We start from the raw sequence: 14661 nt of genomic DNA, 5'->3' as shown, positions 1-14661 counted from the left end.
CCGCTCTCACCTCCTCGCTTCGGGTCGCGGAGACACGTCTGGGAGCGGAGGAGCGAAAGAAACTCGACTCTCGGGAGCCCTCAAAGTTTGACGTCACTCCAGTGGCGCGGATTCCGCGGGAACTTCAAATTTAGCATTTGGAAACTGTTTTTTTACTTCACAAATACTGAATTCCTAGGTTCCGCTTTTGAGGGTAATGTCCAGGCATTGTTTTCAATCCTTTCAAAAAAAAATATTATTTTGATGTGTCAGTGCCCCTTTAAGGGGGGGGGGGGGGGGGGGGAGATGGCGTGCAACGATTTTTGAGCTTCGGTCAAACATTTGAGGAAGTTGCCCTCTGACACTTCTAAAGTAAAGTACGTAAACCCGATTTCGCCTGCGCGTCCTAGTTGTTGTTAAAAAGAAGAAGATATTGGCATTTTTGACGTTCCTCAACTCCACTCCCAGTCTTCAGGGTCCCAAGCGGTCCCCCTCCTAGTGACGTAATTCGGGGTGCCGCGTAGCTCCCCGTATGCTCTCTCGGAGGACGCTTCCTCTCCTCTCTGCTGACATTAGCGGGCGCTATGCTACAGCTTAGAGCCGAGCGAGGTCACGTAAGCTTCTCGCCGTAGTTCTTCCGCTGCCACTGGCGGCTGCAGGAGGGAGAAAAAGTTCGACTTTTGATTTGCGATTATGCAACGGCATTGCGGCATTTTTTAATGAAGGAGTTGTTTTCTCGATCCTCCGGGACACGATAAACAACGTAAAAGTGGCGAGATGCAAATTCTTTTAATCTTAAAATCGTTCAACCCCCCCCCCCCCCCCCCCCTTTTTAATGAAACGCGCGCGGTTACGCCGATGCCGATGCCGATGCCGACGCCGACGCCGACGGCGACGGCGACTTCGACGCCGCTCAAGCGAGAAACGCGTGCCTAAGAGCAGCAGCGCTCTAAAAGACAATGTTGCTAGAGATAAAAATACATTTTTTACTTAACTAATAGGTTATTCTATAGGCAATAAAAATAAACGTATTGTGAAACATCTATCAAAGTTTTCTCTTTGAGTGCTAACATCAAATTCAGTTACTGTCTTGGGCGGTCGGTTGCTGTGTGTGCCAGCATACAAAACACAAAGCACATAACATAGAGAGCTTGCTGAGCAGAACACAGAGATCCTTGGCTGAATTTCATCTCAACGGAATCATTGAAACTGACGCAGATGGAACATGCGTGCGGTCGTTTTGCTCTAACTACATGATACATGTTTGCGCTCGCAATCTAGAGGCTAAAGTGACCACCTGCAGCGCGGAACCGATGTTGCAAAATCTTAAGTGCAGGACAGCCTCTAAATATATGCATATTCGCAACTTCTGAATTGCATTAATCATTGCGACAACACAGTACATTGGTGTCACGCCCCTTTTTGATACGTCACATTCTTCACGTTCCCATTTCAGCTTCGCCGAGAACCCCGCCGTACACATCCGGAAGAATTGTTTTTGCTGTGTGGTTGCTCACAGTACTGGTGCTCATGAACGCCTTCACTGGTCATATGAAAGCGACAATGATGATTAGGCCTGAGCCAGAACGAATCGATAGCATGAAAGCTTTGTCGGCACATCCCAACATGAGGACGCTCATATGGAAAGGAACCGCCTACGAGGCCCTTCTCAAGGTACGACAATCTGCATCTGTGCTCTTTTTTTTTTTCTTCAAACAATTACATTCAGAACTGGTATCAATGAAATTAAATCACACGAAAAATCGAAGGTAACATCATGAACTTTAGAAACGATATCTTCGTTTTTACAATACGAAAAATAAGATGTATCATGAGGATTATTTTTTTCTTTTATAGAATTTCCTTGTGACATTATCAATGAGTCCACACGGTGATGGTCCCAAATTAGTAGGTCAGAATTGGGCACCACGTTGATGGTTCCGAATAGTCTTGGAGCCGCTCTATCACTTTCAGTTTGATGTTCCCGCGATCATAGCTTAAGCCTCATTTTACAAAACGTCTGCGAGATGGTCATTTTCTGATGGCCAATAGCGGAGGGAACAGCTTTAGATCGGTCGAGTTTTGCGTAACCGCAGTAGCCTTTCTTAGATAGGATCGGATATTTTGAAGAGAAGGGTGATCTAGTTCATCTTTCTTTCAATACACCCCACTCAAAAGTTGCAACAAACGCCTGTCTGTGATTACTTGGTCACATACTCGGGCCATGTATGAGACGCGAAGGATGCATCAGCGTTCCGGAGGACTCGGATTGACTCGGATCCAATCACGTGCTTCGTGTTCAAGCAATGGGGACTGCCAATGTTGCTTGCTGAACTTTTGAAAAGGGTGCATTTTCTGGACGCAAAATCAACAGCGACCTTTAACTTCATAGTACAAGAATACATGAAGGGCAGCATTTAGGAGAGATTGTTTCAAAATTTCAGAAGACTTTAAACGGTTGTTTGGGGATGTCAAGGACCTGTATTTTTCTTTATACTGAGTTTGTGGTGTTTCACGTGACCAGGGACGGAGTGACGGAAGGGGAAGGGAGGCAAGTGGACATGCGGACAGGGCACTGTAGGTGTAGGACGCTGAGGAAGGGGACTGGGAGAGCAACGAAAGGGATGTGGAAATTGAAATTTATGAGAAGGGAGGAGAGATTGGGAGAGAGAGAGGAGGAGGTAGAAGGCGGTGGGGAGGGAACGAGACTGAGGAAAATGCACGTTGGTGGGGGAGGGACGGGAGAATGTTGACTAAGAGAAAGGGGGGGCATGCAGAGAGAGAGTACGGGAATGAAACATAGAAATGGGGGTGTGACACGTGACGCATATTTTCCGGATAAATTTAGCGGGAAACTAAAGCGTTATATAGGTCACGTGACGTCGATTCCCGCAGCTAAAGCTAGTGGGTAAATACCATTGATGTATAAGTAACGTGACGTCTATTTTACGGAAACATTTAGCAGGAAAACTGAATAGGTTTAGTTCTCAAGACGTGAATTTTCCCGCTAAATTTAGCGGGGAAACTAAGTTGACGTGCAGGTCACGTGTTTCAATTTTTTCTCTTTAAATATTAGTCACGCGACGTTAGGTCGTCTGGCATTAGTTTCCAGCTGAATCTAGCAAGAAATGCACGGACGCAGATACAGTTTTTGGATTCAAGGGGCGAGGGTACGTTAAAAGCATCCAATGTAAAACGAATGCACAACAGTACTCTTAGTAACGAAACAAAAGAGAGTTACAAGCTCCATTCACACTTTCACGCTTTATAGTTAACCAAAAGCAATAGGCATGGATAACGTTATTAAAGTCTGATGACTCGGTTGATGTAACTAAGGATTTGCTCCCATTTTCATGTCTGGTGTTAATTCGGCCAACTCCTTTCTCGACAGAATTCCAAGGATGTCGAAGAGTATCAAGCAGTATGGAAGATGGTGGAGCGGTGCAACGGCACTTACGAGACCAATTCCCTTTATTCTATGAACCACCTACGTTCGGTGTTATCCGGCGAGGCGGTGATTGTGAGTGACGTAACGACCATGCGCTACCACGTGTCACGCACCTGCCACCTGTTCCGCGATGCCAACTACTACTTTGCCAAGGAGCAATTTTTTCCCCACAAATTTGCGATCGCCCTGAGGAATGGCACAGATAGCAGATTTACGGAGTTTATGAACAAAAGGTAAGTAAACTATGCGACTCCCAGAGATTATCTCTGGCTTATACTGGCTTCACTTTTTGCGAGATTTAAGTAATGACTCCAGGGCAGGTTGTGCACTACTGACATATGGAAAAAAATACCGCGTCATTGTTTTCATATCGAATTTATGTTTCTCTATATATACATTTTGACTTTAGGTGTTGGCAGTTTGTCTAAAAATACTGATATATAGAAGTAACCTTGTCGTCCGTAAAGTTCTTATCGCAGTATGTATGCGTAGTTCTGAAAAAAAGTAGTAATTCATTTCCATTGTTACCAGGAAGTGGGTAAATCTTTTTTTATTACCTCAGCGTCACATTCTAATACTTTACTGTGCGGAGGGACCACGAAAGCTTTAAGTGTGCCGTATTTTGTTTCCTTCACGAGGGTCACGTCTATGCAAACTGTAATCTAAAAATTCACAATATTAAAAGACAATGCTACTGGTTTCCACTCATGATACATCACCCGCACGCAAATGATCCCCTTGTCTGCAGTGCTTAACTTAGGTCGCCCTCATAATTAATAAAATGAAGCATTTTCCGTGCGAAGTCGTTCCTTCATAATTATAACCGTTCTATCTTTTTTCCAAAATACAGTGTCATTAAATAAAAAAATAATGACAAGTATGAGTTGCGTATAGGACGCGATTGACGTCTATACTCCTCTATAAAGCACCGCCTGAATGGTGCAGTATGAAGTCAGAACACTACCTCGTCAAGCCATTTCCAAAGGAGGTTAAAATAGTTGGACAGGGCAGGTTTCTGTTTGTTTGAATCCTAGTCATAAAACGTTTAACATATCGGAAGGACCTTGTGACCATGTCACGCGGCATGTCACATTCAAACTGGATGGATGGTTGTAGAACTTGCCAATAGCATTGCGCTCGCTTCCGCCCGGTAGGTTTCACGAGAGCGAAGCGAGGGCAATGGCGGACGAAGGACAAGGAAGAGCAGACGACTCGAGCAGCTGCGGAGCAGTTTTAGGAACCAAATTTGTATGTGCGTTGCTCGTCGCCAAATCGATATTGACCTTTGCCTGTGAGCGACTGCCAAAATTGTTCTTGTTAAACTTCCACGGAGTTTTCCTTTCACCGGCATGAACCTCCTGGATGAGGTGAACGTCGCAATAACGCTAATTAATAGCAATGCTCTCAATTTTCCGATGTTCATTGAGCTGCGCAAGCGATGAATTTCGGCCTCTGCCACGGCACTGACAGTGTGCCGCTGCCGCGGACTATATTCCATAAAAGTGCAGATTTGTGTGCTTCAAATCTGACGTCTCCGGAACGGGAGCGTGCCAGATAGCGTCCCTCTTTCCGTTAAAAAGTTGGTCAAACGTTTCTTGCGATAACTATTATTGAAATAATCCCATGGGCGAATTAAAAAGCTGTGTTCGACGTCAAAAAACAGACCAAAAAGAACAACAATATACGACGGATGACTTTGTGAAAGCCAATACATTAAAGCCTCACTCGCAATTTCACTCTGCTGCCGAGTGAGCACGTCGACGTTCGTAGTCCCGTAGCTTCCTTGCGGGCGCCGCCTATGCTTCGGACCGGTCCGGGCTTCTCTGTTGTGGCACGCACCGCCAGTGTCCAATCTAGTCAACTCAGCAGCAGTAGCGTTAATCTACAACGCTACAGCGAGTCCCATGCTTAACTGCACTCCGGCAGGCAATAAAAAAATGTGTAATACATTAGTTGTATTGTAATACAACTAATGTATTACACAATAAAATACGTTTGTGAAAGGCGTGAGCCTTTCACAAACGTATTTTGCATGGCAATCGCCATCGCGATAGTTTTTTGCGCAATTGCGCAAAAATAATCGCCGTCAAAATTTAAAAAAAAGTTACGTTGAACACGTATGATTAACATATATTAGCGACATATTTAAGTTGTGATATTAATAAAAGGGCATATCCCCAAATACTCGATATAAACATATTTGTCAAACGATGATCGACATTCGCTGCTGCCGCAACTAATATCTCGCGTTGTTCTCACATTGACGTTGATATCTTATGTTAAACACTATAACTTCCACATGGTAACAATCTGGCAAGAGCATAACTATTTAATTTTATAGTGCCGATGCTAGACAAGGAAGGAAGCAAGCAGACGCAAAGTCGTCCGCCGACCGTTCGGTTGCAGGGGTGTCCATATACGACGGGTAAAACCGCTAAACCCGAGAAAGTTTCTTTTTCACCATGCACATAACCAGAATTAATTTCGAGCATGACGCCGTGACTGAAGACCTCATATGAAAGAAGGTTTTGGGGAGGTGGACGGCGAAGACACAAGTTTGAAGATAATGTGGCTTGGGGAAGCTATGGGGCATGACGTCCTGCCTCCTCTATTCTTACCTCCTTGGTCTTTCGCAACTTCTCCCCCTAATTTCCAATAAATAGAGCTGTCCTCTGTGGTATTCATATGTGATTGGCTACGTATTATTATCTACTTTAATTGAACATAGTGTGAATGCAAAACTATTTGATGCGTACCCTTCGTAATGGCGGGTATATTCTAGCGTTCGTAATTCCTCCCCTTATATTTTCTTTTTCCCTCCTCATTTTTAATATTAATTTTGACTGTGGTCCTCTCCCACTTCCCCCGTCCCCCCCCCCCCCCCCACACACACACACGCTCCAGCCTTTATTACCGAATTGTCAACGTCTATTTTTAAGACAGCTTAACAATATTATTTATTTAATTACTTCACATAACAACGCACCTTTGCTTACACCTATAACTTCATCGAAGAAGAAAGAAATTAGTCTTTTAGAAATTATTACTACGTGTGCTACACTTTAATTACGATATTGTGTCACTTTTAATATCGGGTTACTGTTAAACAATGAAGTGAACTGAACTATTCAAACGTACAGTCAGGGACAGATTAAGAAGCACAGGGAGCGGCGAGTCCCGAGCCCATTGTCGTTCTGCAGATTCTGGCATTAGCTGATAAACTAATCACGAAGGGATATGCCAACATATTATAATTTGCGTTCGGAGCTTCTTGGGTGTCTATTGACTACCAGTAATACTAGTGTGTATGCTAAGTCAACAAATTTATCCACGGCCACAAGCTTGTTTCAACTGTGTTGGTTAAAAATAATATAATTTCCTTTTTGTGTCAAGTAGCCAACTGTATCTGATGCTAGAAAGTGTGTGAATAAACCAGAACTTAAAACCTCTAATCTTTAGAATCATACTTTAAAAAAAACAGCAATAATTAGCGCACTACTGAAGTAGAAAACAGTTCATATTTTTTAATTACTATAACCTTCTTCATCAAAAAAAACAAACAAAGAGAACGCACAATACACTGTTGAATTGTTATGCTGTAAAGCACGTTCAATATTTATTCTAAAATAGCGAATAGCATTATCATGAGAAATATATACGGCTTTACAGTTGTCTCCTCTAATCATATAGGTATTTACAGTTGTCTTCGTTAATATCATAAAGTGTAATTCCCAGATTACCAAACTCACGAAATTTGCTAGATAAAGAAACATTCCTGCGTGAACTTGAACCGTAGCAGTAACAATGTGTTATCTTCCGTCTTTTTTGTCTTTGTTTTCTTCCTCAACGCTTGAATTACCAGGTATTTTCGAAATCATTCTACTGCACAACATAAGGTTGCAGCTAATATGTGCTCATATGTAACTTTAAAAATGTATGTCAATGCAAACGCCTAAAAAAAGACTTTTTAAATAGGATCAACTGGGTGGTAGAAAGTGGCCTGCTGCAAGCATGGATGAACAGGGAATATGGGGACTGGGCAGCCTGTTCTGCGGCCAACCACGAGGAAGTCTACACACCACTGTCGATATTTGAAGTGCAGTCCATCTTCTTGCTCTACCTGATGTTCACGGCGATTTCTGTAGCTGCCTTTCTTCTGGAAGTTGCATCTAAAGGTGTGTATGCCAAACCTTAATATATATTCACTGAAGCCCAGACAGCACACGGTTGCGCTCGAAAGTTTTGTCCGCACTGGCTGTGAAAGATGCTTGTTCAACTGAATCTTCCTTCCTCAACGAAATGTAAAATCACGAGGAATTTCCCGCTAATATTTCGAGCTGTTACCTTCGTCCGCCAACCTCCAGCTGCTGCTCTCTCGCATGTCTTCTAGCACTTTTGTGTAGAAGAGTGAGTTCCCTATTGGAAAACCCCAATATAAACAGCGTATTATGGATATTGGTAAACAATATCTTTTTATTGTATTGCAATACAATATAGACAGTGTATTGGAAAACATTACATTTATTGTATTGTATTACAATAAGGATTTGTTATGGGATTCCAATATCCATAATACGCTGAAAATATTGAAATCCAATACCGTATAAACCCTTATTGGATCCCCATGTGTCGTATGGGGATCCAATAAGGGTTTACGATTCCAATATACTCAGCATATTATGGATATTGGAATCCAATATATTATATCGGCTACCAATAAAACTATATACGAGTTGGAATATCACGTTCAGCGCAACATTTCTCTGTAACGCAGTCTCTTCTTGTGTGTATTTCTGAGTGATAAATTTAAAAAATGTTGCTGTTGTGAAATTGTGAATAAAGAAGCAAAACACTGGACTTATCCATACCAAATATATTTAACATATTCCTGAACTGGAGGATCTGGCATTTACTGCAAAAGAAAGTTAATTGTTTAGGACTCTCATTCAAAAACTTGATGTTTGAAAACAGAATGTGAAATCCTCACCTTAATGAAAACAGCACCTGCTAGCTGTAGCCATATAGAAACTGCAAAATAAAAATTTGTGATTAGTTCGCGACAAGTAGCAATCCTTCACCAAGCGGGTAGATTCAAAATTATGTCTGCGTTTGATTGTGGAAAAATAAGCTTCAATGCCACTGCCACAGGTCATTCTGAGCTCAGTCAATTAAATATACGTATCCTCTCTTCTGGCTTCACTATTCCTGCTTCGCACCTAACTAGAGTATCTGGAATGCTCACCTTTGAGGAAAAACGAACTGGTGCTTGCTTGCTTGTAGGCCGTGGAAACTGGAAGAGAGATTTGCGGTTAGTTGCGTCCAAGTAGCAGTTACTTTGAGTAGCCACGTAAAGTACACTAAGTCTGAAAGATTCAAAATTACATCCGCGGGACATAGATATCCTCTTGCGACGTAACTGGGCACGTGTCAATGTCGCCCGCTTGTATTACAGAAAAATAAGCTTCACTGCAGGAGCTCCCAGTCGTTCTGAGCTCCGTCAATTAAAAATGCTGTACCGGTCATATGGCTTCAGTATTCCTCCTTCGGGAATCTGGAATTCTCCCCTTTGAAGAAAAGCTAACTGGGACCTGCTGGCTCTTAGGCTGTGGAAACTGCCAGAAAGATTTGCGATTAGCTGCGTCCAAGTATCAATTTCTTTGACCAGCCACCTACAGCACACTAAGCCCGATAAATTCAAAATTACATGTGCGTGACATAATATGCCTCTTGTGACAAAACTGGGCACACGTTTTGTCGCCTACAGCAACACTGAAGCCAGACAGACAACAGGTACGGCACCTTTAATTGACGGAGCTCAGAACGAGTAGGGACGCTTTCACTGAAGCTTGTTTTGCTGCAATACACACGTGTATTGCAGCAAAACAAGCTTCAGTGAAAGCGTCCCCAGTCGTTCTGTCAATTAAATATGCCGTACCGCTTCTCCGGCTTCAGTATTGCTGCTTCAGAGCAATCTAGAAAATCTAGAATCCTCACCTTTGAACGAGAACGAACTGGCGCCGGCTGGCTTGTGGGCCATGGAAACTGCAAGAGAGGTTTGCGATTAGTTACGTCCAAGTAACAATTTTTTTGGGTAGCCACCTACAGCACACTCAAAATTACATGCACGGGACACAGATGCCTCATGCGACGGAACTCCCTTCATCCTTGTTTTCTGTTAACTCTGCTCACCTTCACCACTCGCCTCCAATTTCTGCGCTACTTCTTTAATCTCAATTCCCTGGTTCCCAAAGGCCATGCCATGGCTTGCGCCAGTCACGGATCTGTCAGCCCTGCGACTGGCGCTATTGTGGCAAAGGCGCCACAGCACCTGACGCTTGAAGTGCTCTTATAATATTTTGAGCATGGCTCAAAACAGGTGGATGGGTGTCTGGTATGACCTTTGCTTATTTGCGGATCGTTCCGAATCAGAGGGTAGGCGCTTCTGCGACCTGGGCGCATGCTCGGTATTTTACAATAGTTGAAACCGAACTCTGCAGGAATCTTGAAACATAACAAACATAATGTACACGCCAAAAGGCATAGCAAATGAAACACACACCATCTATCTATTTTCGTTTCTTGTCCGCAAGAAGCTGTCGTATATGTAGCCTCCCTTGCTTAAGCCGTTCCTCCCTAGTGTCCCGGTCGGGTCTCGTCCTGATGAATCGTCGGTGGAGACCTGGGGAGCGGTCAACATCAGATTAGACCTTTTTGAGACAGAACCATATACTTGCTGAGAGGAAGTGCACCCAAACGAATCTCAGGCATGTCATTTATAGTGCGTTTTAAATTGAGACGAATGATGTAAAATGAGACGTCAATACTGACGCACCCCTTTTGCGAACCCAAAATTTTGAAGGCCTTGTCCCCCTCGCTAGGGGGACAAGGCACATGAATCCCGGCATGTGGATGAAATTTTTACCTTAACATCCCGACTCAATGCCCATCCCTGAATATTCGACCACCACACTTTTAGAAAAAAAATTATTTTTTTTAGAAAACACCGAATCATCTACCACCCCTACAAACGCCTGAACCAAGCATACTCGTACCGTGGCTTGTTTGCTCAGTGCCGCCCCCGAGTTAATTCGGGCTGACAATGTTGTTTTGTTTTTTTTTCAAATGGAACCCACATTCTTAAGGCCCGTTCACACTCTTGCGACTGCTTGCGACCTCTTAAACCTGGGTTCCTTAAAACTTCTTAAACCAGAGAACACACTGGCGCCATCTATTGGGAAGCAGTGTAAACTCGGCGGTCCGGCATATTTTTTATTTTTTTTTTATTTCTCGCGCATTATTCTTTCTTTTTTGGCTCGAAACACTTTTGTCAATGTTATAAACGAGCCTTTCTATGGTTATTACGCACATTTGACCTCGGAAATCCCGCAAAACCATCGCTCTTGTGAAATGCAGTTCCAGGGTCACCGCATAGATGGCGCCACAATACCAGTGTGTTCCCTCATTCTAAAAACATTTAAGAAGTTGTAAGAGATCCTCGTCTCTCTCAGCCGTACTCGGTCGTACTCGGTCGCAAGAGTGTGAACGGGCCTTTAGTTTCGGTTTTACTTGTAGAGGCAGGTGGATACTTTTGTACAGCTTCCTCCCTATGCGCTTCCGAGTCAACATTTTTGCAATGGCCAACCCCCGGGCTTTGATTTTGCGCTCCTTGATGAATGCTGAAACTCATATAGGCGGGCTATAGCTCGCCTTGAAAATACTTGCTTTTGGTGGCCGAGGACAAACTCGTGTTCCTGATTGGAAGCCACTTGCTGCCAAGAATTGCTGCACATATCCTAAAGATTAGTCTAACACAGATGCTTTGGCCGGACAGAGACACAAAAGCCTGAAACAAGGCCACTATACAGACAGGAAATAGAGTGTCTGCGAGGAATGAAACGCACAACTCAGATAGGCGTGAATCACTCACCTTGAAAACACTTGCCATGCGCGGCAAAGAGCAAACTTCTGGCCTTGATTGGCTGGTGCTTCCCACCAAGACCTGCATGTATAAGAAAGAACCTGGTCTTAGTCAAACTTGGGTGTTTTTGCAGAAGAGAGACAACAAAATACTAATGCAAGACCACTACACATAAGTTATGGCATTCAAGAGGAATGAAATACAAAACTCATAGGCAGGCAATAGCTCACCTTGAAAATACTTGCTCTCGGTGGCCGAGGACAAACTCGTGTTCCTGATTGGAAGCCATTTGCTGCGAAGAATACCTGTAGATATCCTAAAGAACCCAGTCTTAGTGTAACACAGATGCTTTGGCCGGACAGAATACAAAAGTTTGATACAAACCACAAAAAGCAGGAAATAGTGTCTGCGAGAGATGAAAAAAGACCCAAGTGGAGAGGCTCGTTCTGTTTCATGTTAGTCAAATAGTGTAGCTCATTTTGCTAAAACGATGCATATTTGCTAAAAAAAGTATCTATATTTTGCCCCATTTAGCAGAGTTTACTGCCAAGGGTACCTGCACACCAGAATAAGTCAGAATTAGTCAGTTTTTTTTTTCTTCTTTTGATGAGCGACAACAGAATCCTAAACAGATGATGAAACAAAATATGAACACAGCAAGACAGGCTAGTTTGCCTTCATGCAAGCACACTGCTTCGGCCAACCAAATGAGGTTCTATTCTTTATCACTTGTCATATTTGGTGGGAATAGTAAAGTAAATGAAAATAAGGCAATCTCTCTTGCAGCCGACAGCTGCAAACAAAATTCATATACCTCAATGAACGACCTGGAAATAAAATTGGGTGGTGGCCAAGTGGCTTAAGGTGTCGAATTTCAAACTTACAGACTGTAGTTTTGGTTTAAGTCCTCCTGGTGTATATTTTTATCCTTATAACTATATTTACATTGTTTTTTTTTTTGTATTTTTGAGGCACAACTACTTAATTTATACGCTAATTCACCTTTAGAAGCGTTTTAATTACACTCCATGCCTTTCTAGTGCTCGTAATTGATTCTTGGTGAAAGCGGTCTTAAATTTTTCTTTTCTTGCTGTCGCTGCTGCTTGCTTTCTCACCTTTAGAATGCTGACAACTCGACACAAAAGTAATGAAAAATGTGTTTAAAATGTCATGAAGATCAGCATTTCCAAGCTGTACCCCTGCTTCATGCCCCGACCATGCCACCATACCATAGCTGAGTGCAGTGACAAATGGTCCCAGGTTTGTCACCCAACCGTTTTTTGGGCTTACGGTGTGGCGCGACTCATGAAGCACCTATGCTTCGCGATGGAGCCAGTGAGCGAGGTGTGACACACTAGAGCTGTGCAAGCCACAGCTTTACTGCCTGCAAAGCGTGGGAAGATCCCTCTCCCTTTGCAGAGCTGGCATTAGCTCACCGAGAAGCTATTGCAAGCACTAAGTAAGATTAAGGTTTTAATGGCGCAGCAGCAACTGAGGCCATAATGCGCCAAACAAAATGTTTATTAAAACTCAGCAAAACACATGCTAGACTAGAGAAGATTTTTATAACTTGTGTAGATAACCAGTTTTGTTAAGAAAATTAAAAACTCGTCTAAGTGGTACTAACGCACTGTCACCAAGTAAAAACATAGGATGAAAGGGTAGATAGTCTCTAAAAAGTTCAGGAAAACATGATACGCGCAGTTGATGATAAAACCTACACTCCCATAGAATGTGTAAAATTGTAAGTAATTCCCCACAATGGGCACAAAGTGCAACTTCTTCGCCACAGAGGAGGTACATATGCGTCAGACGTGAGTGGCCGATTCTCAAGCGACAAAGCATAACCTCGAGACGAGTATTGCAAGCACTAGAAAGCCACAGAGTGTGAATAAAAGCGCTTCTGAAAATGAATTAGTGTGTAAATTATGCATCTATATGTTAAAACTTAAAAAAAGTATATATGTATATATATATATCTATTTAAATACTAAAAAAGGCAAAAAAGAAAAAAAAATGTTTCCAGGTGGGCTTGCCCCCAGAGCTCCACGGTTCTTGAATTCAGTTCCCTAAAGCCCGCTTCAGACGGAACAATTTCGCCCAGCAACTTCATGTCGCAACACCAGCAACACGGGCCGCCCGCGTTCACATGCAGCAAACGAATTGCTACGACTTGCCATCATCATCATGAAATTTTATTTTTCTTACAGTATTTAGAATCACAGTTATATCCTAAAAACATGTTTTTATATCTTTAAATTTGGCTGAGAATACTTACTCGTCTTTTTGAAACAGTTTATTTTCAAAAATGATCCATTTCAAACCAGAACTAAGTCCTCAGTTCTCATCATCACGACCACAGGGGTGTCACGTGAAAATATTGCATTCCTGATTGGCTGCTGCCGCTTCAAACATCTCCGAGTAGTCAGAGTTGCTCGTCCGCTTCGAGCCGGACCCAATCTCAGCAATTTGTGTCGATGTAGGGAAAACTAGGGAACAACCCGCCAGCAGCCCCAAAATTGCTGGAAAGGTTGCCCCGTCTGAAGCGATCCTATACTCTGTTTCATACATAGAGTGCAACACAGTCAAAGCTAGCGCACCGGTTTGCATTGCTGACCGTGCCTACGTTCGCCCCATAAGATAGTGCGTCCCCTGCAGAAAAATTTTAAAAAGTCGGAAAATGTGCCTCCTCGGGGCTAGTAACTGATATTGGCGTTATGATTTCAACGGAGCACAAATGTTTTTCAAGAAAAAGGAAAAGATAATGTAAACCACCTTAAATTGTTTTCGTTTTCATCCGTGTGGCAGCCGCTGGTTTTGAGAAGATGGCGTCTTACGCAGCAAGCTCAAGTACCTTTCCTGCTCGGATGTTTTCGAAGATTCGTTGTGCGAAAATCTTGAAAGAGTGCAAGCAGATGATCGCCAATGTGTACGGGAGTGTAAGAACACATTCCCCGGAGAATTCGGTCGTGAAGTCCTGGAGACGGCCAGTAACAACACTGGAGTGTGCCCTGTACCGTCGCAAAGTGCAAGGCACAGTGCCTATTTGGCAAGGTGGCGTCCCCGAAGCAAAGACCTCGCAGCAAGAAAGTTTCGAGCACGGGGACCGTCAAGCATGACGAGTTCCCACAGAACGCCATTCGCCTGAAGGTGCATTGCAAGTGCTCCGAGAGGGAGATTCCTACCCTTGACAGCTATTTCAAAATAAACTGTACAGGCCACAACTATTGTCGTTAATGTTTTATTATAAATTTTGGGACAAGGCCGCTATCAGGGCGATTCCTCCTTCCACGCTGCACAAAAGAAAAATATAACT

General features: G+C 43.2%; 1 protein-coding gene across 1 annotated transcript in view; it reads left to right on the top strand.

Annotated features, from left to right (window-relative positions):
• Window positions 1–1446: 1446 nt before the first annotated feature.
• Window positions 1447–14661, top strand: part of LOC115321114 — a 36599-nt gene continuing 23384 nt past the window's right edge. The window contains exons 1-3 of the mRNA XM_029981393.4: window positions 1447–1653; window positions 3371–3660; window positions 7403–7602. Coding sequence (XP_029837253.3) covers window positions 1510–1653; window positions 3371–3660; window positions 7403–7602 — 634 coding nt within the window. The 5' untranslated portion in view covers window positions 1447–1509. The remainder of the gene's footprint in view (window positions 1654–3370; window positions 3661–7402; window positions 7603–14661) is intronic.

Source organism: Ixodes scapularis, unplaced genomic scaffold (assembly GCF_016920785.2).
Source record: "Ixodes scapularis isolate PalLabHiFi unplaced genomic scaffold, ASM1692078v2 PGA_scaffold1__304_contigs__length_218370807, whole genome shotgun sequence".
NCBI lineage: Eukaryota > Metazoa > Arthropoda > Arachnida > Ixodida > Ixodidae > Ixodes > Ixodes scapularis.
This window is presented reverse-complemented; position numbering and strand designations above follow the sequence as displayed.